This window comes from Oryctolagus cuniculus, chromosome 1 (genome assembly GCF_964237555.1).
Source record: "Oryctolagus cuniculus chromosome 1, mOryCun1.1, whole genome shotgun sequence".
Lineage (NCBI taxonomy): Eukaryota > Metazoa > Chordata > Mammalia > Lagomorpha > Leporidae > Oryctolagus > Oryctolagus cuniculus.
The window spans coordinates 109,225,854-109,252,358 of record NC_091432.1 but is presented as its reverse complement, the minus strand read 5'-3'; the positions used below and the strand labels follow the sequence as shown (position 1 = coordinate 109,252,358).

Sequence of the window (26,505 nt, the reverse complement as noted above, 5' to 3'; positions counted from 1 at the left end):
TGCACCACAATATCAGCCCCCAAAGTCTTAAAAAGCAAGAAGATGGTACTTAACAAGATGGTACTTACTCAGCCTTCTTTCACTGTCAGTGGAGTTGACTTTTTCTGTTTGTTTATTGGCCATTCAAATTTCTTCTATGAATTACCTAGTCATATTCTTTGATGATTTTTCCATCACGTTGTAAGGGCTGTTTATTGATTTGTAGGAGCCCTACGTATCACAGACACGAGCTCTTTGACTCTATTGTATAGCACACATTTCCCAATCTGTGGCTTATCTTCCAAGGTTGCAAATGTCATTTTCTCAGTGGTTGCATACCATAATAGCTAATCTTTATGGAGCATTTCCAATATGCCAGACACTGTCCTAAGTGCTTTACATGGGTTATTTCATTGATTTCTTACATGACGAAGTAGATACCATCATCATTCCCATTTTACAAGTGAGGAAGTTGAGGGACAGAAAGGGTAAGTAACTAGCCTGGGGTCTCCTGGTTACTAACTAGCAGAGCCATAATTGGAACATTGGCAGTATCAGAATATACCTGATTCTACACAAGTTTTGAATCCTTAATTGGTCAAATCTGTGCAGGTTGTTGTTTTTCTTTCTATTGTCTGTATTTTGTTAGGGAGGCCTTGTTTAACAAATGATTGTGAAAAGATTCCTATATTTTTTTCTGTAGTCTTCTTTTTGATGTTAAGATCTTTGATCTCTTTGGAGTTTATTTTTCAGTAAAGATTTGGTTTTCTTTCCTTTCCAAATGGATAGGCAACTGGTCCCAACAGCAGTTACTGAATAATGCATCTATTTTCCTCCAATATGTTTGCTATCTTTATCATATTTACAATTCCCATGTATCAGTGATCTATTTTTACATTTTTAACTTGGGTCTAATCACTTCACTGTTTTGGATTTTTCTACCCATATCATATAATCTGAAAATAACGGTCCCTTTGCTTTCCAATATTTATTGTACTTGTTCCATTTTCTTGTCTTACTGAGTTAGCCAGCCTGATCCCAAAATGTGTGGTAAGAATGGTGACAATGACCCTGAAGCCAGACTACAATGGGAATAATGTTAGCCTATTGCAATTAGGTCTTCTATGATTTTCTGCTAATCTTACTTAAGAAGCATCCCCTGGCTGGCACTGCGGCTCACTAGGCTAATCCTCCACCTTGCGGCACCGGCACACCGGGTTCTAGTCCCGGTCGGGGTGCCAGATTCTGTCCCGGTTGCCCCTCTTCCAGGCCAGCTCTCTGCTATGGCCAGGGAGTGCAGTGGAGGATGGCCCAAGTGCTTGGGCCCTGCACCCCATGGGAGACCAGGAGAAGCACCTGGCTCCTGGCTTTGGATCAGCGCGGTGCGCCTGCCGCAGCGCGCCAACCATGGCAGCCATTGGAGGGTGAACCAACGGCAAAGGAAGACCTTTCTCTCTGTCTCTCTCTCTCACTGTCCACTCTGCCTGTCCAAAAAAAAAAAAAAAAAAAGAAGCATCCCCTAATTTTATTTATTGGAACAACTACTGAATCTTATCAATGGCTTTCCTCATTTGATAAACTAATATATCAAATAGATACTGATATCATCGTATGGCTTTGCTCCTTTAAGCTCTTAGAGTTCTAAGCTTTTCATTTTAAACTGTTACGGACACTTCTTGGAGTGCTATCACTCCAAAGCTGTCATCAGCCATGCTGACTGCGGGTGCGGGGACAGGGGGTCATGCGGAGTCCCTGCAAGTGGAACAACAAAGGCATGGAGAGATCCCCAGCAGAGGGAAGGTTCCCTCTGGCGGGAACGGACGTCTCGACCGCCCACAGATCGCCGGCTGCGGTGGAAAGCGCTGGCTGCACTCCCCGTCGCGCCCCACTCCTGCGGTCCGCCTAGGGTCTATCCCTTATAACCCGGCCCCCAGGGCGCTCCTCAGGGAAACCCCACCCACGTTCGAAAAGGCTCGCCTTAAATACCGGCCCCTCCCGCTGCGTCTCCCCAGACCTAATCGTCCCCTAGACGGCTTCTCCCTCAAACACACCCTTTTGTGTGGAACCCCACTCCACAGCACTCCCTCAACCCTGCCGGGGGAGCCAATTCTGCTGCGTGTGCCTTTTCTCTGCGTAGCGCCAGGGCCGGGCAGTGGGTCTGGTACACAGCGGGTGCCCATCAGTGCCGAAAGGAGGACGGAGGGATGGGAGGTGTGCCGGCGGCCCCACGCTGGCCGCACGGCCCTCCCCGCCCCGCCACGACTGGGCACATCTTTCCCGCCAGGGCCCTGCAGGGTGGACTCCGCCTCGGCAGAGGGCATCGCAGACCCCTCTGCAGCCCCGGAAGCTGGGCTGCCTGCCATGGGAAGACTACACTTCCCAGCGATCCCAGGGAACAGCGAAAACCCTCTGGCTTTGACAGCCGCCGCCACAAGTCTTTCCGCCTCCCCAGCCTGCCTGGGAGCTGGGAGCTGGATTAAGGTGGCCTGAGCAGCCGACGCAGCCGCAGGAGCCCGGAGCCCCTGCCCCTTGCCACGCCGCCCACCCCGCCTGAAGGAGCAGGAGCGCAGCGGCCACCAAGCTGCCATGCCCACCCCTCCCAGCACCCGGAGAGGCCCGAGCCCGCTGCCGGGGCTGGCCGCCGCCATCCAGATGTAGCCTGGCTCTGGATCCCCTTCTCTGGTGCTCTGCGGATTTCTCCTGCCCGATCTCGGTGCCCGGACCCGAGGACTGGTTGAGGGGCCTACAGGCTCTGGAGTCCTGATGCCTCCAAGCCCCCTCTCCTGAGAAGCCACCAACACCACCCAGGCTTGGGGACAAGCAACAGGGACGGACGTGGGCCCACCATGGCCCCAGCCCTGCCCTGGCTCTTGCTGTGGATGGGCTCGGGCATGCTGCCTGCCCAAGGCACCCAGCACGGCATCCGGCTGCCCCTGCGCAGCGGCCTGGGGGGCGCCCCGCTGGGGCTGCGGCTGCCCCGGGAGACTGAGGAGGACCCAGAGGAACCGGGCCGCAGGGGTAACTTTGTGGAGATGGTGGACAACCTGAGGGGCAAGTCGGGCCAGGGCTACTATGTGGAGATGACTGTGGGCAGCCCCCCGCAGACGGTAAGGAGACCGGGGAGGGGAGGCAGGATGGGAAGACAGCAGCCTGTCCCCCTTTGTAAATGGGATCCTGTCGCCGGAAGTCGCCCCCAAAGCTCCCCTTTCCTGCCCTCCTTCCCCTGTCTGGCTCCCCAGCCGCCCTTCGGTGCTCTCCCCTAACCCCTGGGCAGGGATCTGGGGAGCCTGACCCACGTGGCGGGAGGGTCCAGGTCGCAGGGGTGCTGTGGCAGGTGTCAGCCCCTCCTGGCGCTGTCCCAGCCTGAGTTTCCCTAATTCCACCTCTCGGGATGTTTGCCACCCAGCCCTCTGCCCTCCTCTGGGGTTCAGTGTTCCTTGAGCACCAAGCAGTCTGGGCACCATTTGGATCAGCCCCTTCCTCCCACTGTCTGAGCGGCCACAGGGGCAGCACAGTGAGGTCCCCCAACCATGCAACCCAGTGGCCCCCAGACAGCCTCTTGCCTTGCCTTGGTCCCTCTCCCCACCTCTTACTGCTCCTCCCCTCCCCCTTGTTTTCTGCACTTCAGCCCTTCCCCCACCCAACACCTCCCAGCACCGCTGGAGGGCAAGTGAACTGAGCCGGGGAAAGGACAAAGTGTAGGAAGGGAGCCAGAGCCCCCTTCTAGGAGTGGGACTCCCTCCCGGGGGAGGGGCATGGCAGCAGCAGGGAGCTCACTGCCTGCTCTCCTGTCCTTCCTGGCCGTCTCCAAGGTACCTCCAAGGTGGCTGGTGGAGGGTGGCCGTGGGCATGTGGGCTGGAGCTGCTGTCTGTGTGGGGTGCTTGGCTGCCCTCTGCGTGCATCTGCCTGCTCTATGGGTGAACATGGGCAAAGGCGGCTGTGTGGCTCTGTCCATGCTGCTGTGTGTCACCTTGAATCTGATCCTGCACATCTCTGTGAGTCACCCGGGATCTGTGTCCCTGTCCCAGAAGCCTGTCCACGGGTCGGTCTGGAAAGGTGGGGGTGCATTTGGAGAAGAGAGCCACTCTTCCCCAAACTCAGATGACTGGATTTTGGGGAACCATAACCCTCACCTCCCAATCACCTGACAGAAACCCACCTTCCCAGGGCCGTGTCACTCAGGCTGACCTCCTGGGGTCTCCCCCATTCTCCCGTCCTCTCTCCTGTGCACCACAGCTTCTCCAGGAGTGGCCTCAGGTGCGTGTGTGGAGCTCAGCACCAAGCCTGAATCAGGCCCTGAGCAGCCTGAGCAGAGGGCTGGGCAGGTATGGTCAGGGAGTGGGGACCAGCAGAGGCCTGAGGGCTGCTCTTGCTTGTGCCACTCAGGTGCCTCACAAACTGCACAGACCTGTGGCAGGGCCCCGGGGCAAGGCTGTGCCACCAACTAGGGCTGCAGGGTCTGGTGGACCAGGAACACCCACAGTGTTCCCTTTGTCCAGCTTGTGGCCCTGGGGCAAATTACAAAGGGGGAGGGGGAGGACTACTGCCTTGTCTCCCACAGGAATGAAATGAGATCTTTCAAGGGAACTGTGAGAGTTAAGAGTTGTGAAAGCACCCACTTAACTCATCTCCTACAAATCTGAAGTCACTGTCTCCTTATCTTGCCCGGCCCTTGCTCTCCTGGGCCGTGCAATGAGGCCTATAAACTGGGTGTCCTGGGCCCCCCATGGTTTGCAGGGTAGACTGCACTTCCTGATCCCTGAGGTGACTTGGGAGAGGAATTACTCCCACATGTGTCAGCTCCTTTCTAGAAGGTTCGCACAGCCCAGGGAGTTCCTCTGTGGAGTGCCCAGTGGCCCCGGCCCCAGCCCCTGCCAGTGTCCACTCTGCGGTGACTTGGATTCTGGCCCCAGCAGTCTGTGAGAAGGGCACCCTTTCTCCCTGCCTGGTGGCTGAGTACCCAGTGAGAACATGGTGGCAGAGGGCTCGGAGCAAGTAAAAGTAGAGTTTAGGGAGCGCTTTCTATGCTTGGTAGCTAATCCACAAAGAGACAGAAGACACATTTCCTGTCCATTCAGACCTAGTGCAAGTCATCCACAGGGTGATAGCCAGTGATAGCCCCAGACCTGTGTGGAGGAAGCCTGTTCAAAGTGTAATTTCTCCGCTCCTAACCTAACCTGGAGAGGCCACAGTGAGTGTGAGAATGAGTTGTTTGTGCCGGGGCTTCTGCGAGTCTGTCCGGGAGAAGAAAGCCAGTGCACTCAGCAGTACAGGTCTGTGCTGACACCGGAGAAGTTTGGGTAAAGAAGAGCCAAATTGCCAAGGGCCTTAAATGTTAAGCTTTGTCAAGGTTTGGACTTTGGTCTGTAGCTAAGAGGGGAAACTGAGTCCCTTTGTAGTACAGGGTCGTGACATAAAGACAGTGATCTTCCAGGAAGAGACATCTGAATTTTAGAAAGAATGAGACTGAGAGCTGTTTGCAGCAGGAGGCTCTGGCACAATGGTCCAGTTGTGAGGCCCAATGACAAGAATGGCAGGAGGCTGAGATGAGATGGAAGGAGGCGGCCAGGCAGAGGAGGGCCTGGCACCCTGGTGTGAAGGCTGGAACAGAAGCATCCAAGGCGGCCTTGAGATTCTGATCTGCGGTGGATCGGAGGACAAGACTGTTGCTGGGAAGAGGAAAGTTGGGCTGGCGCTGCGGCTCACTAGGCTAATCCTCCACCTTGCGGCGCCGGCACACCGGGTTCTAGTCCCGGTCGGGGCACTGGATTCTGTCCCAGTTGCCCCTCTTCCAGGCCAGCTCTCTGCTGTGGCCAGGGAATGCAGTGGAGGATGGCCCAAGTCCTTGGGCCCTGCACCCCATGGGAGACCAGGATAAGTACCTGGCTCCTGGCTTCGGATCAGTGCGGTGCGCCGGCCATTGGAGGGTGAACCAACAGCAAAGGAAGACCTTTCTGTCTCTCTCTCACTGTCCACTCTGCCTGTCAAAAAAAAAAAAAAGAGGAAAGTTGGGGGGGGGCTAATGGGACTGCATACAGATATATACTTGTATGTATTATTGCAGCATAAAGTTTCTTCTTATGCATCCTACAGGCATTGTTTTGTTCTTTACAGAATTTCTGCCATATCAGGTCTTTATTACTCACAATTTTGAGCAGAAGAAACAAGGTCAAAAGGTTACACAGTTGGCCAGGAGGCAGGCCAGCAAGCTGAGACCTTGCCTCGCCCTGGGTCTTCCCACTATGCTGTTGTCTTGGGGAAGAAGAAGGAAGACTTTCAGGAGCGTCTCTTCCATTCCCCGTAGTGTTCCCTTGCTGCCCCTTACTATATCTCGTATTGGATCATAACTGTTTTTGTGTTGGCTGCCGACATAACATTCCCAGCGTAAGGATAATGCCTTCTTAATTAATTAATTTAGAAGTGTCTTGTTTCTCTTTGTAATCTACTGTGTGACAATGTGAGGCTGAAGATACGCCCCTGAAGCATGTTGAGTGAGTGAGTGAAAAAGTGGCCAGACATCTAAATAGAACTGGTGATGGCCCAGTGTAAATGCGGACCTGGAGCTCTGGTAGAAAGTCTTCGTTTCTTTCTTTCCACTTAAATGAGAGGATGCCATCTCATTATGATGGTGTGAGCACCACTGAGCAAGCACAGGGGAGTAATTTGTTCAGAGGGAAATGTGGTGAAGTTAAGTCAGTTTAGGAAACACTATGTTGAGCACTTGTGTGCAGGAGAGGACACACAATGGCATGGTCGAAGCCCTTGGAGAGCTTACAGTTTGGTGTGAGACCAGAGCTATAAACTCCTAAATATCATACAAGGCCAAATGCATGTAGTTCAACAGAAGAACAGGGTCTTGGAAGCACACAGAGAAAGGCAGAGGATGACGGAAGGTTTGCTAGACAAGTAGTTAACGTGGCCTTGAAAGACTCGCACTACAAACGGGAGCAGAAGCTGGAAGTCATGGTGAGGCCGCCGTGGGGCCGAGTGGAGTCTGGGTTCTATGCTCGATGGGCAGCGAGATGATGTGGTTCAGCGTGCAGGAGGACTTGGACAGACTAGCACATGAGACGAGGATCTGCCAGGGTACAAGGGCCTGAAGCCGGGTGGTGGCCATGAGGGTGGGAAACGGAAAACATCCTCTGAGCACGGGCATTCACATCTGGTCCAACCATCTGTCCTCTGCGCCCAGCGAGACTCGGGGGCTGAGAGAGGAGGAGGTGGAGAAGTAGCTTCCTTTTCCTTAACCTCTCTGACTTTGGTTTGTGTCAGGAATTAGAACAAAAGGAGCGAGCTTTGAAAGCACAGTGTAGCAGACTGAATGCCACTTTTGTTTTTCGGCTTTAGTGATGCAGGATAGGTATTAGCATAGCCATTTGGGAAGCTAAGAAACGGAGGCTCAGAGATATGAAGTGGTTTTCCCACAGCTACTCAGCGAGGAAGAGCACAGCTGGGGTCCAAATCCAGGTCCTTAGAGTCTCAGTCCAGATCCGGGACATCCCCGCATGCTCCCATCCCATCCCATCCCGGACGTGTTGGCTGACTTGGGGCTGCTGGTGCACCATCCCGCAGGCATATCCAGCAGCCAGCTGACGAGGGGATCTGCGAACCAGCAGAGGAGTTGAGACTGCACAGGTGGACTTAGGAGTCACCTGCAGAGAAGCAACTGCAGAAGCCGAGTTAGCATGCAGACTTTTCAGAGAACGGAGAGAGAAAGAGCAAAGACTTGGGGAAAGGATATTGGGTGTAAACAAAGGAGCCAGAGAAAATGACCAGAGAAGTCATAAGCTCCAAGGGTTCAGGGACTCAGAACCAAAAACAGCCCAGTGTTTCTCTCTGTCTCTCTCTGTCTCTCTCTGTCTCTATCTCTCCCTCTCTTTCCCCCAGAATGGTCTCCAACTGTGCTTTTCGGGGTGCTATAAAGGGACCTCAAGGGAAGGGAGAGGGTTAGGAGGAGGACAGGCGGGCAAGACTCCAGAGCTCCCCTATCACCAAGGCACCCCTCCTCACCTGCCGAAATATCCCAACCCCAGCCCTGCAGAGTAACTCTCTATTTTACTTTTTTTTTTTTTTTTTAAGAATTTATTTATTTATTTGAGAAGTAGAGTTACAAAGAGATGGAGAAACAGAGAGAAAGGTCTTCCATCAGCTGGTTCACTCCCCATATAGCCAGAGCTGGGCCTATCCAAAGCCAAGAGCTTCTTCTGGGTCTCCCACATGGGTAGAGGGGCCCAAGCACTTGAGCCATCTTCCACTGCTTGCCCAGGCTGTGGCAGAGAGCTGGATCGGAGGTGGAACAGCCAGGACATGAACCGGCGCTCATATGAGATGCTGGCACTGCAGGCGGAGGCTTAGCCTACTATGCCTCAGTGCCAATCCCATCTGCTTTTATTACTATACATTGGACTTCAGGGCTATATTTTATTTTTCATAAAGAGCTTTTGTACTTAAAAGGGGGGGGGGTAAAAACCGCTGAACTTAAAAAAAAAAAAAGCTACCCTCCAAATTAGACAAAGAAGGCAAGACTGTCCAACTCCCACACTGCACACCCCATCCCTGCCATCACAGCTGGGTTTCCTGGGCTGGGCTTCAGCCTGCCCATGAGCCTTTGCAAAAAGTCCTCAGGCTGTCATGCACGTTTGTGCCTCCATAAAGGACAGTGTAGCTGGGAGTGGGGCGCGTTGAGAAAGACAGTTGCCCTCTCACAGTAGAAGGTCTGGAGCCTGTTTTGGGCATCTCCAATAAAGAGCTAAAAGGACAATTCTGGCTGGAAGTCCAGGAAGAGAAACCTCTCCCAGGGAAGCCTCCATCCCTGAGAACTAACTTGTCTCGGCTGGGAGCCATCTCTCCTGGGCACCTGGGCAGTGCACAGTTCTGGGAAGGAGCCAGGCTGCTTTCCTGGTTCTAGAGCTGCCCTGGGATTCTGGGGCTGGAGAGTGCTCACGGGGTATGGCTGCTGGGGCAGGCTGGCTCCTAAGAGGAGCATGATGAGTCGGCGGTCCCGGGGAGGCCACAGTCAGCTCCTAGGGGGAAGCTGTAACTCCTAGGTCCTTTCTCTTCCAGACTCTGAAAATGTGAGCGCCAAGCCAGCCCGTCCTCTTTCACCAGACCTCTGAGCTAGCTGCTGTCACCTGGGCCTCTCTGCTGTCCAGCATAATCCCACTGTAGCAGGCTGGATGTCTTCTTGCTTAGCTTCTCAGGGCCATGAACACCACACTTCCTCCTTCCCAGTGCCGGGGGAGATTTTGCTAAGTAGCACAAGCAGCGAGCCCACCAATGGCTGGATGACCTGAGCACAGCCGACGTACCATGGGGGGAAAGTGGGTTTAGAGCAGAGATCAGACCAGGAGAAGCCACCGTCACCGTCACCTGGGATGGGACAAGGTTAGGTGCCAGGGGGATTTGCTGTCTCACAGTGAAAAGCAGGTAGCTTATAGCTGCTGGTAGAGCAGAGGGTGCTGCTGAGATGAGAGCCAGCACGGGGCGGGGGGGGGGGGTGCAAAACCTCTCCCTCAAATGGGACAGCTCTGCCCTTTCTCCTGTTGTACGCTGGGATCCCACACAAGACGGGAAATTTGTTCTGCTGCTTAAAGAAAGCTTGACAATGGAGTTGGCTCCATGCTGTAGGAACACGCATGCCCGCTTTCCACTTTCCCAACTATTTGAAGGGGAGGCAACAGTAAATGTTAGCTGAGCTGGCTTCGAGGCTGGGGAGCACAGCAGCAGCATGTCCTCGGGGGAAGAGTGCACTAGACAGGGCTGCTTCGGGGTGACCCAGCCAGCTTAGGATGCCTTTAGGAAAAACAGCTGGGGGTGTGGTGAGTGGCGCCAGGGAGCCTGCTGTTCCCAGGTACCAACTGCCAGCTCTAGCCAATTTGTTTCAGGTGGAGGAACCTGGCCAGGACCCAGTCACTGGACTCAGTCCGAGGTAGGAGCTGTGTGCTTTCTTGGCTGTCAGCCACTCCCGGTTGCTGACTTCAGGCTGCCCGTGTCCTTCCTTGCCCCTTCTCTGGGCTCCAGGCAGGTTCAGCCTGGGAATCTCCTCTTAGGAGAGCAGAGGAAGCTGACTCACAGAGGCTGTGGGGCCGAGGAGCCCTGGGGTCACCATCGTGGTGCTAAGAACCCATGGACACTGGTTCAGCCAGTGTGTGTGGGTATGGCGAGCACCTGTTGTCATGGACACTGTGCTCAGCAGCTGTGCACAGGGCCAGCCTGAAAAATCACCCCCTCAAGGACCCTGGGGCTGAGAAGTAATAGCTGACGTCTATAGGATTGGAGAGAGCGAATGCAGGAACTGATGCAATTACTGTCAGTTAAAAAAAAAAAAAACAGTAATTGTTACCAAGCACCTACTCAAGGCTAGATAATAATTAGGTAATAAGGACACAAAGGTGCTTCCTAGCCTGTGGTGCTCATGCTCCATGGACAAACAGACATTAAGGAAATGATTAGAAGTGTGGTGGGTAGGAGACAAAGAAGCACAGGTGCAATTAAGGGCCTATGAAAGGAGGAACCTAATCTTGGCTGGGGCATTAGGGCTAGAGTTGGAGAGGAAGGATGTTCCAGCTGTGACCAGCAAGTGACACAGAAGGCACACGGTGACTGTTTCAGGCATAGGTACACGGAGGAGGCCAGCGCGCTACTGGGAAACTTCTGCATGAAAGTATAGGCATAGAGAGCTTTTCCCTCATTAACTCTGAGGCCCACACAGGAGAAGTAGAAAGAACTGGAGTTAATGCCCCTGCCCCAAAGGCTTGCAAAAGTGCTAAGACCCTGGGGGCAGGCTAGAGATCATTTAGAATTGGAGACAGCACCCGTCTTTCCCAGCCAATGGACAGATGGCTTATAAATGTTCTTTTCATCCAGAAAAACCTGACTATCCCTGACTATTGGTGAGAGCTGAGGTTAAGACAGGTAGGATTTGGGGAACAAACTGCTCTCCCTAAACCTGCCACCCAGACCTGTTGCTGAGCATGGAGTGACCCAGGTTTCCCTGAGGGGCTTGTTAGCCCGTGCAAAGCTACCTTACCTCAGAGGGCCCCAAGGGTACATGTGTTTGTTAAGTGATTGGAGATGACCTATCCCTGACCCAGGCTGTAGCCCCATGGGCATCTTACCCCTGGGTCTACCTGCCTCAAGGAAGTCAGATGGCTCCAGGATCTCGGGCGGCCAGAACATACGCCTCTTGCATCAAGCTGGGAGGCCAGGGGCCTAAGCCTGAGCCTGACCCAAACACCTGCCGTTTGGGATTCACTGAGGCATCCTCCCTCACCTCTACCCAAGGAACAGAGTAGATTCGCTCCTTCACCTTCTGTCTTTTAACCATCCATTCGTTCAAGAAATACTTATTGCCAGGCCCCATGATACCCACTGGAGGGCATACTGGAGTTTTGAAAAATTGGATATTAGGGGAGGCGAGGGTCAGGGTGAAGTCAGGGTGGCAAGTTCTACAGAAGCATTTGAATAGGAAGAGAATATGGCCTGTGCTTTCCCCTAGGAGGCCCCTGTGGGCTCGGCCTGAAGGTTGAGCAGGGGATGAGCAGACAAAGCATCAGGTGAGCAGAAGGTGGTCCAGGCAGAGTGAGCAACTGCTGGCCCAGCCTTGGAAGGGCCCATGGCTGATGCACAGAGGGCTTAGGGGACTCGAAGACAAATGTAGGCTGCATATGTGGGCCGAATTGGACCTTGACCATCCACACAGGAGGTGTGGAGGTAATACGGCCAAATTTCTGATTTGGAAAAGATCGCTCCAGACCCAGTGTGGAAAACAGCTGGGAGAGGCCCACGGTGGGTGGTGGGCGTGCCAGTGGAGCAGCTACTGTGACATTCCAGATGGTGATAGCTCCGGCCAGGGGAGGTGAGGAAGATGGCAACAAATGAATGCATTCAAGAGCTTTGAAGGAGGTTAGCTGGGCAGGACATGGTGATGCACTGGGGGAGAGGTGAAGGAAAGGAAGATGTAGGGATGTCCGTGAGGTTGCTGACTTGTAGAACAGATGGATGGTGACGCCATCCACTGAGGAGGGAGCAGGACCGAGAAGACCAGCTCTGGACCTCCTGGGTCTGCAGGTTCTGTGCAGCAGTTCAGTACACGCATCTGGAGCTCAAAGCAGGACAGAAGGGGTAGCACGAGTAGCTTGAGGGTCATGGGAAGCTAGGCAAGATGCCTGGGGAGAGAGGGCAGCGTGGAAGAAGAGGCCAAAGCCCACGCCTTGAGAAGCAAGCCTACAAAGGAGATGGGGACAACAGACCTGAGAGGTCAGGTCGGATGAGGGCTGATCTGAAAACTCTACTGGGTGACATGAAATCCTGGGTAGCTGTAGTAAGGGCTGTTTGATAGTGGAAGGATAGAGGCAAAACCCAGTTTCAGAATGGGTTGAGGCATGAGTGGGAGGTGACGAAATGAAGACAGCTTGGCTGGGAACCTGGGTTGTGACGGGAGGGGTAGGGAGGGGAGCTGGAGGCGGGTGTGAGATTAAGGAAGCTTCTTGGTGTGTGTGTGTGTGTGCGTGTGTTTTCATGAAGAGATTCAAGCATCTGCAAATGCCTGTAGGAAGAATCAGATTTAGTGGTGTGGGGGGCTGGGGGCATGATGGTTGGCTCCACCAGAGGGAAAAGGGATCATTAATAGGGCTGGGGCCTGAGCCAGGAGGAGGGACAGCCTGGGGATGGGGTTAGCTGCAGGCAGGCCATCGGAACGATTGGTTGTAGGGGATGAAGAGCATCCCATCCCATGGCCCCATTCTGTGAAGTGAGGGGTGCACTGTCCTCCCTTTGCCTTCTGCCTCTTCTTTCCCTCTAACAGCTGTCCCCTTACAGGAACGGCAGCCGAGTGGTGGTAGCTTTAGAAGGCCTCCTCCAAGCAAGAAGGAAGGACTGGCCCAGCAGTCACTTTTCTCAGACAGGGCCACGCTGCTGAAGGCCAGCACACAGACATTTGCTTGGAGGGAATCCCAACTGTTTATTCTGGCTTTCTTTAGCTTTAGCAGTAGGGGCCTAACCTCCTAAAATGGGGACAGACCGGGTGTGCGTCTTTCCTGGCCTTGGCCCCCTTTGGGAAGGAGAGATCTTCCTCAGCAGGAATGAGGCTGGCAATGGAAGGGCAGCAGGAGTACCGGGGGTCTCGTGGCTGGGGAGGCAGCAGTCTGCAGAGCCCCACCAGCCCTGCAGGAGAGGGGACAGGTGCAGAGGCTCCAGATAAAAGCTGCCTCCCAGTGCTGGCTGGGACACACAGATCAGATGGGCCCGCTCTTGCACAGCCTATAGGGGCCATCTGGGGAGGGGCCCTCTTTCTTCAGGGTCCGAAAGCAGGCAGCTGAGTTCTGTGAGGTGGGGAGAGGGGGCAGGAGGGGTGGGTGAAGAGCCTGTTTAATCATTAATCTGGCTGATTGAAATCTGAACTGCTGGGCCTCTGGCTCCATTGATTTTCTCTGAAAGCACAGCATCTGGGGCTGGTGGCTGCCCAGAGGCCGGGGAGAGAGAAAGGTAGGGGCAGAGGGGGCAGGGAGGGAAACGAGAACTAGGCCAGAAGTGGGGGGCTGGGAAGGAGGAGGGGGTCTGCGGGCTGGGGAGACAGTGAAGTCAGGACAGGGGAGCTGGGAATTTTAAGCACCCTTGGGGCAGGCGCAGTCAGCGTAGCCACAGAGGACCAGGGAGAGCAGGAAGGAGCAGGGAGGGGGCAGCAGAGAGAAGGCAGGTGAAGCCCAGCAGCACAGTGACCTGCTCAAGGTGACAAGGTCAGAGCCTGCAGCGAACAGGCCAGCTGACTTCTGTGCACCGAGAAGACAGGATGTGGAGAGGGAGGCCTCCGAGGTGGGTGATGGACAGGAGAGGAGGCACAATCCAGACAGCCGCTTCCCTGAGGTCGGCGGCCTGCCTTCTTTCTGCCTGTGCGGACACAGCAGACACTCGAAGCAGGGACTGGTCTGCCCGGACAGGCCAGGCCATCATGGGAGGAGGGAGGGTGGAGACGGGAGGAGGGAGGCAGAAAAGAGGCTGGAGAAGCAGCCTCCCAGCAGGACACCGAGGAGACACCTGTTCGTATTCACTGAGCCAAAACCAGAGCCATGACAAGACAGGTTTTCACCAGGACATCACAGGGCTCCTGGCTCCCCACTATTTGCAACAGAGGGACTCACGGGTCCCTGTAACTCTGAGACAGAAGGGGAGCCTGCCTGTGGAGTCACGTTCCGTTCCGATGGGTAGGGTCGGAAACACACACGTGGGCACCAATGTGCCACTGTGGTACCCACGGCTCCCTTTGCCACTGCCAGCTCCTGGAATAGTTCTGCTCTGTGCTGGAGAGGCACGCGCCAGGCTGCTTCCTGGGAAGACCAGGAAAAAAAGGGAAGTGGCAAGAGCTCTGAAGACACAGGCGGTCAGGTCCACGGAGGGAACAGACAGTATACACACACTTGTGTGTCTGATGACACAGGAAACGTGCTGCTACAGACAAAAGCAGAGGCAAAGTCTGAGCCATGTGGAAGGCGCCACTGGACCCTAGGCTCGGTCTGTGCTGGTGGAGCAAGTGGGTGCCAGCCTGGCCAGTCCTGCATCATGGAAGCTTCCCCCTGGACACTGTAATGGGGAAAGGCACCCTAACTAAGGGCGCTGAGTCTGGAGTCTCCTGTCTGTAATGGCTTTTCTCCCCCCTTTCTCTGACAGCTCAACATCCTGGTGGACACAGGCAGCAGCAACTTTGCAGTAGGGGCTGCCCCGCACCCTTTCCTGCATCGCTACTACCAGAGGCAGCTGTGAGTCCCGGGGGAGGGTCAGGGGAGGGCTGCAGGGACAAAGACAAGATCCCCAGTTCCTTTCTTCCTGCTGGACAGGGGAAGGGAAAGGAAGCCACTGAGAGCAGAGTGAAGGATGAAGAGGGGGCACTTTAGCAACTATAGCATGGGAGAGTGCAGCTGAGGGACAGCAGCCCATAGCTCCCAGAGCCATCTCAGGGGGCCCTCAGGTCTTGACCACACCAGCTAAGGCTAGGCTGAACGAGGCCCAGTGATGGCTCCCTTTGTGGTGTTCTCACGAGGGGTTGCTCCACTCTAATACAGCTCAAGGACTTGAAGCAAAGAGCTTCCCTAAACCCACTGGGACATTATCAGGGCCTGGGAGCTCAAAGATCTCTGCGTGCCTTGCAGGTGCCACCAGCTTACTGGTGGGAGGGCCGAAGTGGGGTTTTTGTGGGAAGAGAGGCATTGGGGGATGATCTGGACGTCCCCAGGGCATAGAAGCAGGAAGAGGAAGTGGTGACAGCAAAGCTAACGCCTGACTCATCTGTGTGAAGATCTGTGTGCATTAGGAGAGGCTCACCTCCCACCCTTGGATTCCTAAGCAGGGCAGCACCCACCTTCCCTATCTTCCCCTTGAACGTCTCTATCTAAAAGAGTCAGGGAGACGGGTTAGAGCAGGATCCATGGAGGCACTTCACGCCAACCCCATCCCTGCCGCCCACCACCCAGCAGCCCACAGTGAGGGTGTCACACGTTGGCTAGCATGTTTCACATAAGCGGTATGTGACACTTGCCTGCTCTGCTGAGACACCTGTGCAAATCCCATCTTCAGAGCTGCCTGTGGAGGTTCGGCACCCACCCTGCCTGGCACTCCACCACTCAGATGGTACCACTGGAGCCCAAGGCAGCAGGAGAGTCCATGTCAATGGCTCCTTTTCTCTGGGAGCCTGATGGAGCTGGGGGGAGGGGAAGGGAGGGGCGGGGAGGACGAGATGCCCACTAGCTATCCTTGCAGCAGCAGTGGGCACAATACACAAAGGCTAGGCTTGTTCTCCGTAGGGCCTGAGCTCAAGATCTAGAAATATGAGCTATGGAGACAGGACAGCAAGCCCCAGCAATAGCTCCCCTCTTCTATTTGTCACTCTCCAGTCCGTTCTGGGTGATGGGTCTAGGGACGTTCTGTAGAGCAGCCTGAGAGCAGACGGTAGGATGCCCCAGAGATAAAGTAGGAGTGTTGATAAATTCATATACCAGTTGTTGGGGTTATGCACCCACAGATCTCTGCCTCCTTCCCGCAGGTCCAGCACATACCGGGACCTCCGAAAGGGCGTGTATGTGCCCTACACCCAGGGCAAGTGGGAGGGAGAACTGGGCACTGACCTGGTAAGCATCCCTCATGGCCCCAACGTCACCGTGCGTGCCAACATCGCTGCCATCACGGAATCAGACAAGTTCTTCATCAATGGCTCCAACTGGGAGGGTATCCTGGGGCTGGCCTACGCTGAGATTGCCAGGGTGAGAGAACAAGGCCTGGGCCTACACTGTCTGCACAGTGTTCACTGCATGCTGCAGAGGGAGGGAGTTGACTAAAGGAGGGAAACAGATCAGTTTAAAGGATTATTTGATGGAGGAAATGGTAGCAGTCTGAATTTCAGCCTGACAGAGGACAGAACTGTAGCGAGAGGAGTTGTGATATGCAGAGAATTAGGCTGTGGGTTTTATTTACCATATGATTTTTACTAAGAGCAGACCCTTGGGGTGGGCATTATAGTATAGAGTTGAGCCACCAGTTGGGACACTGATATCCCATATTGGAGTGGGTGGGATCCTCTACTTCTTCGTCTTCTTCTTCTTCTTCTTCTTTTTTTTTTTTAAGATTTATTTATTTATTTGAAAGTCTGCGTTACACAGAGAGAGGAGAGGCAGAGAGAGAGGTCTTCCATCCGCTGGTTCACTCCTCAATTGGCTGCAGCAGCCGGAGCTGTGCCGATCTGAAGCCAGGAGTCAGGAGCTTCCTCTGGGTCTCCCACGTGGGTGTAGGGGCTCAAGAACCTGGACCATCTTCTACTGCTTTCCCAGACCATAGCAGAGAGCTGGATTGGAAGTGGAGTGGCTGGGACTCAAACTGGCATCCATATGAGATGCCAGCACTGCAGGCGGTGGCTTTACCCACTACACCAGAGTGCTGGTCCCTCCTCTACTTCTGATCTAGCTTCCTATTAATGTACCTGGGAAAGCAGCAGATGAAGGCCCACGTACTTGGGTCCCTGCTACCCATGTGGGAGACCTTGATTGAGTTCTAGGCTCCTAGCTTCAGTATGGTTCAGCTCTAGCTGTTGTAGGCATTTTGGGAAGTAAACCAGAAGGCAGATGATATCTTTCTCTTTCAAATAATTATTTTTTAAAAATTAATCTTATAAAAGAGAGGACCCCATAAATCTGAAACAGGCTAGGCATACGGGGATCAAAGATGCTATGGTATAGCACTGTGGGTCCTTCAGTGTTTTCCTGATTGCATTGCAAGTATCTCTTTTTTTTTTTTTTTTTTTTTTTTGAGAGGCAGAGTGGACAGTGAGAGAGAGAGAGAGAGAGAGAAAGGTCTTCCTTTGCCATTGGTTCACCCTCCAATGGCCGGCGCGGCCGGCGCATCGCGCTGATCCGAAGCCAGGAGCCAGGTGCTTCTCCTGGTCTCCCATGGGGTGCAGGGCCCAAGCACTTGGGCCATCCTCCACTGCACTCCCTGGCCACAGCAGAGAGCTGGCCTGGAAGAGGGGCAACTGGGACAGAACCCGGTGTCCAGCGCCGAAACCCGGAGGATTAGCCTAGTGAGCCACGGCACTGGCCTGAGTATCTCTTGCTAACCCTCTCTCTGCCAATTCTCAGCACCTCAAGAGTCTTTCCCAGATAACATCCCCCAAGTTCTTGCTTTTGCCTTCCAGTGTAGGCAGGAAGCTGGCCTTTGTCCGGGGAGGGCCTCCAAGTGAGAATTTACTCTGTCTCTTTCTGCCGCAGCCTGACGACTCCCTGGAGCCCTTCTTCGACTCCCTGGTAAAGCAGACCCATGTTCCCAACCTCTTCTCCTTGCAGCTCTGTGGCGCTGGCTTCCCCCTCAACCAGTCTGAGGTGCTGGCCTCAGTTGGAGGAAGCATGGTGAGTAGGTCCTCAGACAGGGGAAGTCCTGGCACTGGCAGACACAAATGTGCCGTCTGCCCCTCTCCCTCAAAGCCACATCACTGTGGTGGTTCCATGACTTAGAACAGAATAATTTTTTACTCTCCACCCACCTTTCTTTCTCCATTCTTTTCTTCCTTGCATTATTCCAAATTTGAGGTACCAATGGTAAACTTGGAAAGGATTGGAAATGTTTAAATAAGACCTATCAAAATCAGAGTTTTCAGTCTGATGGTCAGAAGACAAATATAAGGAACTTAAGGAAGTCAATGGTGAATGACGCAGAGAAAACAAAACTTAACAGCAGCAGCAAGTAATCATTCATTCAACATTTATTATGCCAATTTGGATTTAAATAACCTTATACCATGGGGTGCGTAATCTCAAACAACTGAAAATCCTAGAAAGTCTCTTCCTCTGAACACATTTAAAAAACTGCAAGCCAGGTCTGAGCATGACTTGACTAAAGCAGGAAGACCAAAAAGGTGATCCAGTCTCCCAGCAACTTGCTCTCCTCCTGTGCTGGGACACGGGTACCTCTTTTTCTCCTAGATCATTGGGGGAATCGACCACTCGCTGTACACGGGCAGCCTCTGGTACACTCCCATCCGGCGGGAATGGTATTACGAGGTAATCATTGTGCGGGTGGAGATCAATGGACAAGATCTGAAAATGGACTGTAAGGAGGTAAGAAAACCAAGGGGGCCAGGGGAGGTGAGGGGAGAGGGGCACAGTGGGAGGGAAGACCCTGGCTGTGAGGCTGGGAGGATGAGGCAGCAGCAATAGGACCTGTGAGGAGTCGGGGACTGTGTGGAGCCCAGGACAACTATGTAACAGGACCTGGGGTTTGGGGCAAGGACTGGCAAAGCACTTGCACAGGGGCCACAGGACATATGGTCTAGAAATGAAAAAAGCATGGAACTGGTTCTAACGTCCAGACCCTAGTCACTGCCTTGCCTCAAGACCTTGGTCCAGCTGTTTGCAACACTGTGCTATGATGATATGACATAGAGATGGTGTTGGAGTCAGAAAGACCTGGAGCTGACTATAGCCTGCCACTTAGTAGCTGTGTGCCCCAAGGCACCTTACTATTGTTTCAGTCTCCTCATCTGCAAAGCAGGAGTAAAAAACACTTTCTCAAAGACTGACAAACATCAGACAAAAGGTATAGAGTTAAGTCTATGATTAACCATACCCAACCATTTGCATCTTCCCTCCTTAGATTCTCATGTATGTTAAATTAAAACAGACATAAAAGTATTACAAAAAGTTAAAAGCATTTTAAAAGTTTTTTTTTGTAGATTTTTTTTTGGGGGCCAGGCAGAGTTAGACAGTGAGAGAGAGAGAGAGAGTTATAGACAGTGAGAGAGAGAGACAAAGGTCTTCCTTCTGTTGGCTCACCCCCCAAATGGCCACGACAGCCGGCACATAGCGCCAATCTGAAGCCAGGAGCCAGGTGCTTCCTCCTGGTCTCCCATGTGGGTGCAGGGCCCAAGCACTTGGGCCATCCTCCACTGCCTTCCTGGGCCACAGCAGAGAGCTGGACTGGAAGAGGAGCAACCGGGACAGAATCCAGTGCCCTGACTGGGACTAGAACCCGGGGTACTGGCACCGCAGGCAGAGGATTAGCCCAGTGAGCCACTGCGCCGGCCTAAAAGTATTTTTTAAAAGTATTTTTACTTTCAAGATTTGGAGAGTGTCTGCCCAGCCAAGATATTAAGAATTCACTTCTGAGTGCCTCCTATTTGCTGGTCACAATTCTAAGACCTTGGTATATTCTTTAATCCTTATAATAACCCTTTGAGGTAGGCATTATCTTCATTTCAGAGGTGGGAAAACTGAGGCACGGGGTTAAGTAACTTGCCCAAGGAACCAAGCTTATCAAGTGGCAAAGCCAGGACGCCAAGCCAGGCACAACCCAGGCAGTCAGACCCAGGCCTCTAACCCATGCCTCTGCCTCTGCCCAGAGCCTGGCGGTGGAAACTCATGACTCTCTCAACCTCTCCTCCCTCTTAGTACAACTACGACAAAAGCATCGTGGACAGTGGTACCACCAACCTTCGTTTGCCCAAGAAGGTGTTTGAAGCTGCAGTGAAGTCGATCAAGGCAGCCTCCTCGGTCAGTGGACCAGGGACGGGGTACAAGAGATGACGCAGTGTCAGAGGAAATTAATAGGGTCACACCGCTCAGCAAGCCACGATGTTTGCAGCTAGGTCCTTCCACTCAGAGCTCCTAAAAAGTGTTCTCCCTTGTGGGTCTGTGTCCTCATCACACAATCCCCCCCTGCTACAACTGAATTGACCTCCATTTCCTGCTCTCTTCCTCTATTCTCCTTGGGTCACAGTTCACCTTTCCCTACTTGGCTATAGCCCTGGAAAAGCAAGCATGAGACCCAGTTAGCGTTATCTGGTGACGGGAGAGGTGAGATGGTGAAAGAGACTCACTTCTCATTGTTCTCTACTTGGCAACACAGACGGAGAAGTTTCCGGACGGTTTCTGGCTAGGGGAGCAGCTGGTGTGCTGGCAAGCAGGCACTACCCCTTGGAACATTTTCCCAGTCATCTCACTCTACCTCATGGGTGAGGTCACCAATCAGTCCTTCCGCATCACCATCCTTCCACAGGTATGTTTCCCCTAGCCTGAGGCCATGGGAACCAGGGAGAAGGCAAAGCACATGCTGGGAGATAGTGAACACACACAGTTTCCCAGGGCTTAGAAGACAAAACAGATGAGCATTCAGTGGTAAAGGGGTCTTCGACAACCCAACTCTTCAGAGTTCAGGGATGACGCGGGGAAGAGCTACCTAGGGGCAGAGATAGTTGGAAGGCAGAGATGGGGTACGGGATGGAGTGAGGAAGACACACTCTCACCCTTTCATCACTCACCCCAGCAATACCTGCGGCCAGTGGAAGATGTGGCCACGTCGCAAGATGACTGCTACAAGTTCGCCATCTCACAGTCATCGACCGGCACTGTCATGGGAGCTGTCATCATGGAGGGCTTCTACGTTGTCTTTGATCGGGCCCGAAAACGAATTGGCTTTGCTGTCAGTGCTTGCCATGGTGAGAGTGCCAGGGATGGGGATGGGGTCAGTCTACCTGTGTTCTCCCTATAAACCTGGGCCTGTTTACTTTAGGAGATATTAACATATTGTGCAAGTGCTAGTGTCAGTGTCTGCCATGGTGGCCCTTGCCTGGATTGGTAACCTCTGTTGGAAACCCTGAGCAAACAGCTGCCAGGGCACCTTGGGAAGCCCTACTGGCTGCCGTATGGAGAGGCTGAATGCTCTTCAAGAGAGCTGGCAGGGTTTGCAGTATTTACAGCAGCAAGTAAGTCTACCAGCTGCATGGATCTGGCTTTTTGGTCAGCTCAGAACTATAGGGAAGGGGTGTTGCTCCCAGTGCCCTGGGGAGGGAAAAAGGCCTCCACCTAGCACAGGTTTCCAAACTGCCTGTAACTATCTCCAAGAAAGAGAGTCAACAGGAGCTGATGCTGGGATCTAGTGGTAAGGAAGGTTTTTTATTGTAAAACCCAAACTGCTCTATGAAAATGAGCTGCCCATTCACATCTGTCCTCTCCCCAGTGCACGACGAGTTCAGGACAGCAGCAGTAGAAGGCCCTTTTGTCACCCCGGACATGGAAGACTGTGGCTACAACATTCCACAGACAGATGAGTCAACTCTTATGACCATAGCCTATGTCATGGCTGCCATCTGCGCCCTCTTCATGCTGCCACTCTGCCTCATGGTGTGTCAGTGGCGCTGCCTCCGCTGCCTGCGCCATCAGCACGACGACTTTGCTGACGACATCTCCCTGCTGAAGTGATGAGCAGTATGGGCGGAAGAGAGATTCCCCTGGACCACATCTGGGTGGTTCACTTTGGTCACAAGTAGGAGACACAGATGGCATCTGTGACCAGAGCACCTCAGGACCCTCATCTGCCCACCAAATGCCTCTGCCGTGACAGAAAAGAAGGAAAGCTGGCAAGGTGGGTTACAGGATTGCACCTGTGGGAGACAGGAAAGGGAAGAAAGAAGCATCCTGGTGGCGGGAATACTCTTGGTCACCCCACAGTTGAGTTGGAAAATTCTGCTGCTTGAAACTTCAGCCCTGAACCTTTGCCCACCACCTTTAGATTTTCCAACCCACAGTATTCTCCTTTGGCAGTTCCGGAAGTACTGGTATCACACCCAGGTCACACCAGTGTGTCCCTACGGTACCCTGGCAAAGAAAGAGCCACGTTGATTTTCCTGCTGGCAAAGTCAGCAGGACAGGATGCAAAGTTTGCGATTTGCTTTAGAGATAGGGACTGTATAAACAAGCCTAACATTGATGCAAAAACTGTCTCTTGAATTAAACAAAAAAATTATTAGATTGAAGATGTGTACACTTGAGGGTGATCTGAAAGAAGAGGAGAGGGAGTGCAGACATGGAACAGCTTGGATCAAAGCTAGAAAAGACAGAAACACAACCACATGTCAGTCCCAGTTTTAGACCTCATCTCCAAGATAGAATCCCATCTCGTAAGGTGGGTGTCGCTTTCCAGTGTTTTCTTTTCTGTGGTTGCAGTCTGACTAAATGCAAGAAAGGAAAAGGGCTTATCTGGCCAAAGAGCTCTTTTTGGCTCTCTTAAGAGAAAAGTGCCCACTAAGAAATTCTGCTTAACAAATGAATTTCTACCTTATTAATCTCACTTGTCTTTGCCTGAACGCTTCATTTCACAGACGACAGGTAGTGCTGAAAAATCCCAATCCCCTAGGTCTCAGGTGCCCTACCGGAGAGAAGTTGGAATACAGCAGGGCTGGGCTCTGTCTTCCTGGTCACAAGTTCACTCCTTCCCCCAAAGCCCTATTCCTTGGGAGCTTTGCAGCTAAGGTGCTAAAAGGCAGACATAGGAGACCTCTCCTACCTAACCCTTGAAAGTAAAATCCTGGAGATTCACCCAACAGGTATAGAGTTGATGCCCTATACCTCTGCCTGAATTTCTCCCTGTTCAGCTGTAAGTATAAGGTCTTTACAGAATACAGAGTGGTTTTGTTACTTTCTTGCCCTCTCTAATGGTCCCTCCATTTATTTGGCTATGGCTTCATATACTGGCTAGTATTATCCAAGAATGTCAGCAATGCAGGGTGTTCTGGCTCTAACATCCTTGCCATCAGCATCAAGGCTGCATGGAGAAAGGATGGCAGCCCCTGGGCATCCCCATTTCCTTCACCAAAAGGGTTCCTTGATGGAGGCCATCCTTTCCCTCTATGTTCTCTCTGCTCCCCACTCCTAGTAATATGGGGGTACCCAGGCTGGTTCTTGGGCTAGGTAGTGGGGACCAAGTTCCTTTCCTCCCCATCAGTTCCAACAGACTATGACACCAATGTTCGTGGGAAGAACCGAATTTTGCTGGTATACCCACTGCATCCTATTCCTATTTGGTCATCACACTGCTTCCAGGTATGGGACCTACAAAGTGTGGAATCATCAGATGAGGGAGAGGGAAATACAAGGAGGGCCTCTGGGGTTCCTGGCCTCAGCCACAAGCCATAAACCAATAAAACAAGAATACTGAGTCACAGTTTCTTATCTGGGTTCTCTTCATTCCCACTGCACGTGGTGCTGCCTTGACCAACTGGAAACACTCTGTCACTACAAAGACTGACAGCAGCCTGCAGACTGTCCATTTCTAGCTCAGACTTTACTGTGTAAATAAACTTCCAGAATTGCTACTGTGAAAAGAAAATACCACATTCTGCTTTATAATATCTAACCTTGTTGGGGAAAACTGGCTTTTTCCCAGCTCTTTTCAAGGCATAAAACTCAACCCCTTCGTTCCTTAAGTCCTACTGTCTTACTATTTTTTTAAAAGAAAACTTGCACTTATTTTCTTCTTTACCCTGAAACTGAATTCTAAGTGTAACCACAACAAAAAAAAATCTTAATAGCATCTTGCTCATAAAAAATATGTACTACATATTTTTATTTTCTAATTCTTCTGTGAAATGACTGTCCCATCTCTGCCCATTGGGTTTGTGGCCCTTCCCTTTGATATTCATGCTTTTACCATTGCAGGCTAGTGAACACAGCCAAGAGGGGAGACCGGGGTGGCCAAAACTTAAGTGCTGCTTTTTGATTGATCCTGAACAAGAAAAAGAGCTACAAGGAGGCTCAAGCTCCCACACACAGCTCTCCAAAACACTTAGCCTCCTGCTAGAGTTGATTTTCCAGGGGTTTTTACTGGGAAGCAGTTAAGCCCCCTATTTATCCCCACCTTTTCACTCTACTCCTTTGACTTCAAAGATTTTTGGAAAAGAAGCAATATTCTTTACAACCACTTCCATTTTCTAAATTTTCAAAGGATATTAGAATATACTGCAGGAGTTCCACCACTACAAAGTTGAGAGGACAGAAAATCTTACAAGATAAACAATGAGTCCCCTAAATGAAAAGAGCAAAGGAACTGGTCTTCTATTTTGCCCATTCCTGTTCATGACAGCTACCAACCTGGGAACAGTAATATTTCATTAACCAAAGAAAGCGGGTCACCTGACCTCTAAAGAATGGAATACTCAGGCCATTGCAATCATCTGACAAGATGCTAAACATGAACAAGTAAGACAAGAGAAGAATTCACCCAGGAGCTAAAAGGCAAGGATGGAAGACAAAGCAGGAAAACAGCAACAACATAGGAGATAATTTAGTTAGATCTGAAATGTAGTCATTCCTTCCCTGGTATGTACTATTAGTAGTGGTAAGCATTTCCAGGTCCCCAAATGGAAAAAACTCAGTTGCTGGTAATGTAATGATATCCTTCCCCTGAAGCCAATTGTTTGCTTGGTTTTTGTCTTTATTAGCATTTAGTTTTTACTTATTTAATTCCAAAAGAGAAGGGAGCTAAAGCAATTTCCTGTAGAAGTGGAGATAGAAGGATAGAAGAAGATTCAAAACTCTGATAAAGTCCTAACTTTCCCAGTTAGAAAACCTAAACACAGAGTGCTCAATAAGCAGAGGTGGAAAAATGTTCTAGTCCCAGGTAACTATCCCCAGAACAAATGAGCCACAAACTTGAAATTCAACCTCCCTTCTTCCTATCACTTTGGTCTCCATCCCCTATAGCTTTCTTGCTTCAAAAATTAAACCCTAGCATCCCAATGTCATTCCACAAGGAATTTCGCACAGACATCTCACGCTAGTGCCTGTCTGGAGCTTACCCAAGGTCACCAAACCACTTGGTTATGAGCTAATTGCCTTACCCTTTGGGAGAGAGGGAGGTTAGGAGACCACAGGTGAATGTGAACAGATGGGGACTTCACAAAGTTGGCAGGTCAGAGCTTGATTAGATGCCCAGCCAGTGGCAGCAAGAGATGGCTAGGCCCAGGAAAAGCACTAAGTTGTCTTAATTTCTATCCAGAAGGTCGGGTGGACAAAAACATGTTGCTGGAGGCATGGGGGAAATGGGACCTGTTGTGTTGTTATTCTTGGACTGTGAATTTTGCTGATGTCAAACAGAATATTCTGTAAACCTAAGGTCTACATATAAATAATGAGTTAACACAGTAAAATATTCAATGAAAAGTCAAACTATTAGGGTTACATTTTTGCCCTCAATGAGTGCATCATTTTAACTATTGGGAGTAGAGTGGCTGGAACATTGAGGGTTCCAGGAGCTTTTGATAAGCAAGGCATCTGGTTGGACAGCAGGTGAGCACCAGGCTTCAAATCTGCATATATAAGCCTTAAGAAAATAGACTAGAGGCTGACACAAACCAAAGCAGGATGGCCTTAGAGCAACAGCAGCTTCCCAGATGGTTTTTATACTGTATTTGAAAACAGCCCTAGGTAGGGATATCAGAATTTCAAGGCCAAACTAAACATCTTCCCTACAATTTGCATCCTCGGAAAGAACTGCAAGATGAGGGGGAAGACTGTTTCTGCATAATATACATACTTCCATTTACGAACATTGGAATACAGACTTTCTATACACACATTACCTACATAATAAAAATGTACATGGCATGAGTATATGTCACTGTATAAATATAGAGTTTTAGAAATCTTGAACCCGCGCTTCCTGTTCACATCAATTTCTCCTCTTCTTTCTCCCCAGTCAGTTCCATCATTTCAGAGTTGGACAAAAGGGACAAGTGTCATTTGTGTTGGTCTGGGCCCAAAATTTGATACACTGGAAAGAAAGAAAGACACACCTCAGGTTTATCAGGGAAAACAAAGGGAAGGAAGGAAAGTGCGGTTAAGGTTCAACAAGGTCCAAATCAGAAAAGTTCTTACTGTGGGGGGCTGGGAGGGCTAGTTCAATGGCTGTTACCCCAAAAAGAATCCTCAAAGTATGTGAACTTGTCCTTTTTACAAGGAACATTAACAATAAGCTAAGAAGAGTGTTCATGCAGTTGCTCTCTCATGTAACTAACATCACTTCTCCCCACTTATCCTGAGAGGTGCTTCCATCTCCTAATGCCTGTCACCCTCAAATATTATTCAGGACTTTTTCTTGCCATCAATTCAGATGTAAATCCATGTCTACCTCTTGGAAAAACAAACTCAACAAAACAAAATAGTTAAGAAGGAATCATCAGTGCTGCTAAGAGATGTAACTCTCCCTGGCAACACAAT

General features: G+C 51.6%; 2 protein-coding genes across 11 annotated transcripts in view; one reads left to right on the top strand and one right to left on the bottom strand.

Annotated features, from left to right (window-relative positions):
• Positions 1-2,185: 2,185 nt before the first annotated feature.
• BACE1 (beta-secretase 1) lies at positions 2,186-23,452 on the top strand. The gene is made up of 9 exons (XM_002708373.5): positions 2,186-3,086; positions 14,645-14,733; positions 16,014-16,230; positions 17,728-17,865; positions 18,439-18,573; positions 19,903-20,004; positions 20,360-20,509; positions 20,777-20,948; positions 21,470-23,452. Exons 1-9 carry the CDS (start codon positions 2,826-2,828, stop codon positions 21,709-21,711), a joined length of 1,506 nt encoding a protein of 501 aa, XP_002708419.1. The 5' UTR covers positions 2,186-2,825; the 3' UTR covers positions 21,712-23,452.
• RNF214 (ring finger protein 214) overlaps positions 18,201-26,505 on the bottom strand; it is a 47,235-nt gene continuing 38,930 nt past the window's right edge. For 7 of the 10 annotated variants that reach the window (XM_051848915.2, XM_051848938.2, XM_051848941.2 and 4 more), the window contains one exon: positions 18,201-26,059. In XM_051848915.2, the coding sequence (XP_051704875.1) occupies positions 25,994-26,059 (66 nt within the window). In that variant the 3' untranslated portion in view covers positions 18,201-25,993. The remainder of the gene's footprint in view (positions 26,060-26,505) is intronic. The other 3 variants (XM_051848933.2, XM_051848947.2, XM_070078733.1) reach the window with 1 other exon arrangement.

Excerpts from the sequence above, each read along its gene's own strand:
- BACE1 (XM_002708373.5), top strand. The coding sequence starts at position 2,826 with ATGGCCCCAGCCCTGCCCTGGCTCTTGCTGTGGATGGGCTCGGGCATG. Across the intron at positions 14,734-16,013 it reads CGCTACTACCAGAGGCAGCT|GTCCAGCACATACCGGGACC; the intron begins GTGAGTCCCGGG and ends TCCTTCCCGCAG. Across the intron at positions 20,510-20,776 it reads GCATCACCATCCTTCCACAG|CAATACCTGCGGCCAGTGGA; the intron begins GTATGTTTCCCC and ends CACTCACCCCAG.